This window comes from Myotis davidii, unplaced genomic scaffold, assembly GCF_000327345.1.
Source record: "Myotis davidii unplaced genomic scaffold, ASM32734v1 scaffold2623, whole genome shotgun sequence".
NCBI classification, from domain to species: domain Eukaryota; kingdom Metazoa; phylum Chordata; class Mammalia; order Chiroptera; family Vespertilionidae; genus Myotis; species Myotis davidii.
The window spans coordinates 17,238-22,774 of NW_006294162.1; the positions used below are offsets into that span (position 1 = coordinate 17,238).

Here is a 5,537-nt window from a genome sequence, read left to right on the forward strand (position 1 = left end):
ATCCTGTTTTCTGATTTATTTCGCCTATATTTTCATGTTTCCTAAATTCTGGACAGTATACCAGTCAAGAAAATAAAAGGAATATGTATATTCTGTTTATATTCTGTGGTGCTTTAGCATTTGGTCTAAATTATAATGAAGACATAAAGTGGAGAGTCAAGATCCAATTTCCAGTCCCAACACTCTTCATACATTAAAAAGTGGCATAAAATAAGAGGAACTTCCCCACCTTAATTTTTTTAGTTTATTTCCCAATCAATAGAAGAATATCTATCTGATCACTAGGTAGTAGCTGCTTGGAGTACCACGTGAAAAAATGATCCAGAAGCCACATGCAATGCAGCCTGAAAGAGTGACTTGATTGATAAGTACTGTCTGTCACACCCAGCAGTCACTCAAAAAGAGAAAAAGGAAAGAAGCACAAGCATTGTATACAGGTTATTCAAAAAGCACTTTTTATTTACTTTAACACAGATGACTTTTTACACTTGAAACAAAACATCTGATACACAATTTTGAGTTTTTAGCAGCACCTGCAACAAGAGGATTGTGGAATACCTCCGGGTAAAGTAGAGATGGCTGAGGCAGGCACAAATTAACCTGAAATTTATCAATCCACTGAAGACATATAGAATCTGAGGCCCCCTGATATTAGCCCAATACATGAAAATACAAAATAAATATTCTGTATGACATTCTAATGAACCATTGAAAAACAGTATAGTTTCAATTAGAAATAGCTTATTTAAAAACTTAGTGTTAATGAAAAAAACTACTGAAAATACTGCACTGCACATTCTCGGTACACAATTTCTAAGCCTATATGCACAGTTCCTGGGACTCACAGATCTCAGCTTTTGATGTTTTTTAATCTTATTCAAATTATACAGCAACACCTCACTGAGTATTGCTCACCAAAATGCCACTGTTTTTTGTCACTTAATGTTAAATGCTTTTTAAAAGATATTGTGTAGTGATTTGGCAGAAAAAAAGTTGGCATGGCTAAGAGGAAAGGGGCTTCCGTTGACCTGCCAATAAAATTAACACTTGTGTTGAATGGACAGGAGACCTATGAATGGGATATCCACGGAATTTTTTTTTTTACTTAAATGACCACATGCCATTCTGATAGAGACAAGTACTTTTGTGAGTGAATGGAGGTCTTTATGAAGGCCTGAGATCTACAAATAGAAACTACTTTAAGCAGAGCGCAAGTAGAAAAAGAAGGCCCCAGGTCTCATGCACTTTAAAATAGTTAGCATTTAACAGTTCTGACGTACAGATTTTCACCCTAACATGATTGTAGCAAAATGATCATAAAATTTGGAAACCAGTGTGGCTGGCTATAGGCATAGGCAGGATAGGGACCAATTCTTATGAGCTACAGGGTCCCAGTTCTGTCTTTGACTTCTGGCATAAATGTTAGTTTGCCAATGGGGTCAGGACTATATTTAAATTGGAAATATTGAGTATGACTGGGTTGAAATGCCATCTTAAATTTGTCTAGGTGGCCAAAAAGTCCCAGAGCTCTTAAAGTACATAAGGTCCCATGTGTAAGGCTGATTCCATATGTGACTACAATGGAGAATTCTAAGCTGTATTCTTGTGAAAGCTCCCACCCCCTCCTTGGCCCAGGTGTCTTTTGGGGGTCATTTATAACTGCTCCTCACTAACTTGGGTCACTATTTTTATCATAGATGTTTAAAAAGTACAGATAAAAAGCTATGCAGGACAAACAAGCCAACCAACAAGAACCAGAAGGCATATAGATAGCTGTTAGTCATAGTAATCAAATTTTGGCAAACCACTTTTGTATTTTAATATGCTTTCTTTAGGACATTTATATCTGGGCTCACAATTATTACTCAGATCTCAAGAATTTTTCCTGCCATATTACAAAAGCAAAAGATAGAGCTATGTAGTTACTGTTAAATGCTGATCCCAGAATAGTTTGAGCATTTTAAAAGTCCCTCTCCATAGTCTTAGCTATTGTCTTAAGATGCACTAATTGTAACATGGCACTGAAATGTAGTTTGTAGCTTATAGACTTATAGAACTTAGAGCTGGAAGGGACCTGAAAAGAAACATTCAGCCAGTACAGAAACCCTTTTAATGGTATTTTAACACATGGTCATCCAGCATCTACTTGAATATTTTTACTGGAAAGTTTACTATTAAGGCAGTCCATTCCACTGTTGGACAATTCTAATTATGAGAACTTAATTCTAATGCTGGGTTAAAGTATGCTCTCTTGTCATTTTTAATATCCTAGTTTGGCCAGCTGAACATACAGTACAACATACAAAACAACAACAACAACAACAAAAACCCAGTTTCTTCTTATACAATAAATATTGGAGTTAAGGAAGCTTGTGAGAAAAGCCCATTATCCCCCACTCTTTTCTGAAGGCTTCTCTGAGAGCACAGAATGATGGACCAAATGACCATCAAAATTATGAGCAGAGAGCACTGCATCCAAAGCCATATACTAAGCAGCATTGCTAAATTGATAAGAGGTTGTCAGAGAAGCAACATCCCTAGGCAGCAAAAGTAGACTTATGAAGTAAAAGCAGACCAACCATTTATTTGCAAGGGTGGTTGGCATATTTAAGCATAATACATTCTCTAGTACCCTGTTACTTCAAACACAAGGAGTATAATCAATTTCCAATGTCATCAGTGTATCTCTTATTGAGGTGGTATATTTTGAAAAGCTCAGATGGCAGCAAAGCATACATAAAGGTTTAAACAAGGCAGTGTACATCATTATACTTTTGTATTCCTAATCATTACAACCTCTTTATAATTCAAGCTTAGGAAATCCTTGTTTGCATTATTATTTTATTGTAATAAAGCTCAGAGTATTATTTCCCCCCTTGGGCAGACATGTCAGAAACTGTTTGGCAAGAGTTGGTGGTGACATTTATTAGTTGATTAATGGAACACTTTAAGGAATAGCTATAGCTCTTTAATTCCTTCATGCAGCTGGGTTCAAAGTTTAAACTGTGATTTGAAAAAATATTTAAATCTCTCAGAACTAAAGTTTTCTGAAGTGTCCTGATGCACACAAGAAGGAAATAGCAGAAATCACGCAAAATACACTTGGCTTGATAAAGCACTCTTTAAAAAGTTGCTTTACAACTTCAGCTTGAAAGGCTCTAATTAACAATTACAACTTTATCTCTTACCCTTTCTTTGTGTGTGTGTGTGCGCACTCTTAGAGGGGCACAGTTATTCTTACACTATTGACTGACCAGTTTGGGGTGCACCTTTAAAAGGCTTCTTCCTTTTAACAACATGAAGATCCTGCTTTGGAACCACTGTTCAAGTCAATAGTGTGACCTAACATGCAATGCTCCAACTGTTCCTCTACAGCCAACACCTGCCTGACAGCTTCTTCAAAGGCCACTGTCACATTAGTATCATCTTTGGCACTTGTTTCTAGATAAGGGTAATCTCCATTCTCTATGCACCAGGCTTGTGCCTCCTCAGTAGTCACTTGCCTATCCTCTTTGTCTACCTTGTTACCCAGAACTACAAAAGGGAAGTGCTCAGGGTCTTTCACATCTGCATAGTAGATGAATTCTTTCTGCCAGTTACCAAGGTTCTCAAAGCTCTGTCGGTCATCCACACTGAAGGTCAAGAGGCAGCAGTCTGCTCCCCTGTAGAAGGGTGTTCTAAGACTCTTGAAACGTTCCTGTCCTGCAGTGTCCCAGATCTGGAGAGTTACAAAACGTCCATCTACCTCCAGATCTCGATTTAAGAACTCTACCCCTATGGTATGAAAAGCCTGGGAGTCAAATTTATTCGTTACATAACGGTTCATAAGCGAGCTTTTCCCAACTCCACCATCACCCAAGAGAATGACCTTTAAGAGCAGGGATTTACCACTCATTGTTGCAGCACCAGATGGGGAAGAGTTTCTAACCAAGATAACCTGAAAATAAAATAAAAAGTAAGAGGGAAAACAGTTAAATTTGAAATTGAAATCAACTTTATAATAAATTTCTCTGAATTATGGAGCCTTCTAATTTAGCTTCTCTTGATTCATGCTCATTAACTGATATAGTATAACAGAAGGAATAAAACTTTTTTTGCATGAGGGAGAAAATAGGTGTTGCTTGTCTGAGGTCTATTGTCTGTACCAGGAATGGCTGAATGCCATGGATAAGTAGACTAGCAAATGGTGCTGCAATTTGGTTCAGTTCTGACCCTGTTCTCTCTTTGATGAGAAAACCTAGAACAGGAATACCACTCAAATGTGTAACCATATTAGCTTCAGATTTTGACAGTTCTAAACAGACAAATAGTGTGAAATTGATTTGGAGTTTGAAGTCTGTTCCTGATATACTGAGGAGAGAAGGTTATATGAGTTAGAATTCTGTCAGTAGATGTTTAGGTTAGAATTAGACCAAACTTGGAAGAGAGAAAAAGGTCAAGTTTCTTCTGGCATTTGCCTCATTATACTTGCATTAATATGGATGCCCTCACAAGTAAAGGATCATCCATAATCTTTTCTTCATGGAACAATAGCAATTAAGTTGAGGGCAGTTGACTGGTACCAATATAATAGCTGTCACTCAGGAAGAATATCTGACTAGCTTATTAATTTTTAGTTTTAGGTTCTAATTTCATGCTAGCACTAAAGAAACATATTGTAATTTTTAAAGTACTAATAATTATACTGAATCCTTTTGTTACTTCCATAACATGTCTATACATGAAATACCTAGAATGCATCTTAAGATAAAAAGATCAAATGCTTACTGAACAACTACCTTGTACTAGATTCTGTTAGGTACTTTCACACCAGTTCCATTGTGGAAACTCAACAATGATGATGTTAATTGGGTGTTATTTATGCACGAGACCCAAAGAGATGAAAAGTAATCACTAATCAAACAGTACATACAAAAGTGTTTCTGGAGTCAAATACATTTGAAACGTAATTTTAAAAACCTTCAGTAGTCCTTAAAATTATATCGGTGTGCATGTGTACTAATCATATATTTTTCTAAACAGTCATTTTTAGAAGATCCAATGGAAAAAAATATAAAATATTATCTGTCCAGTTGAATATAAAATATAAACCTACCCAGTTGGGTCTTTGTCACAATCTTGTCTTTTTCTTGTTGTTGTTTTCCTGTTCTAGGATTCTAAAAAACAAATTGGGAAACATTTTTTTAAGTCTATCATAAAATAAATTAAGTCTATCATAAAATATCATAAAAATATATATGGGTAATATGCTAATTAGACTGAGAGACCTCTCAGGAGACCTTGCGGACGTTTTTCTGGATAAAGCCATGGTAATGGGCCCGAGGTAGAAGCAGTTAGAAGCCAAGAGGGGAGCGTGATTAGGCTGGTGGGGGGTGGGGCCATTGGGGGTAAGCAGACCATTAGGGGTGGCAGTTGGGGGCAAGCAGGCCATTAGTGGGTGTCAGTTGGAGGTGATCAGGATAGCAGGGGGGCAGTTTGGAGTGAGCAGGCCAGCAGGGTGACGGTTGGGGATGAGCAGGCCAGTGGGGAGGAAAAGT

The 5,537-nt window shown here is 37.2% G+C and overlaps 1 protein-coding gene across 1 annotated transcript in view; it reads right to left on the reverse strand.

Moving 5' to 3' along the window:
• Positions 1-432: 432 nt before the first annotated feature.
• The window catches only part of RAB9B (RAB9B, member RAS oncogene family), an 11,355-nt gene continuing 6,250 nt past the window's right edge, over positions 433-5,537 (reverse strand). The window contains exons 2-3 of the mRNA XM_006768253.2: positions 5,096-5,156; positions 433-3,937 (exon numbers count right to left, since the gene is read on the reverse strand). Coding sequence (XP_006768316.1) covers positions 3,290-3,895 — 606 coding nt within the window. The 5' untranslated portion in view covers positions 3,896-3,937; positions 5,096-5,156 and the 3' untranslated portion in view covers positions 433-3,289. The remainder of the gene's footprint in view (positions 3,938-5,095; positions 5,157-5,537) is intronic.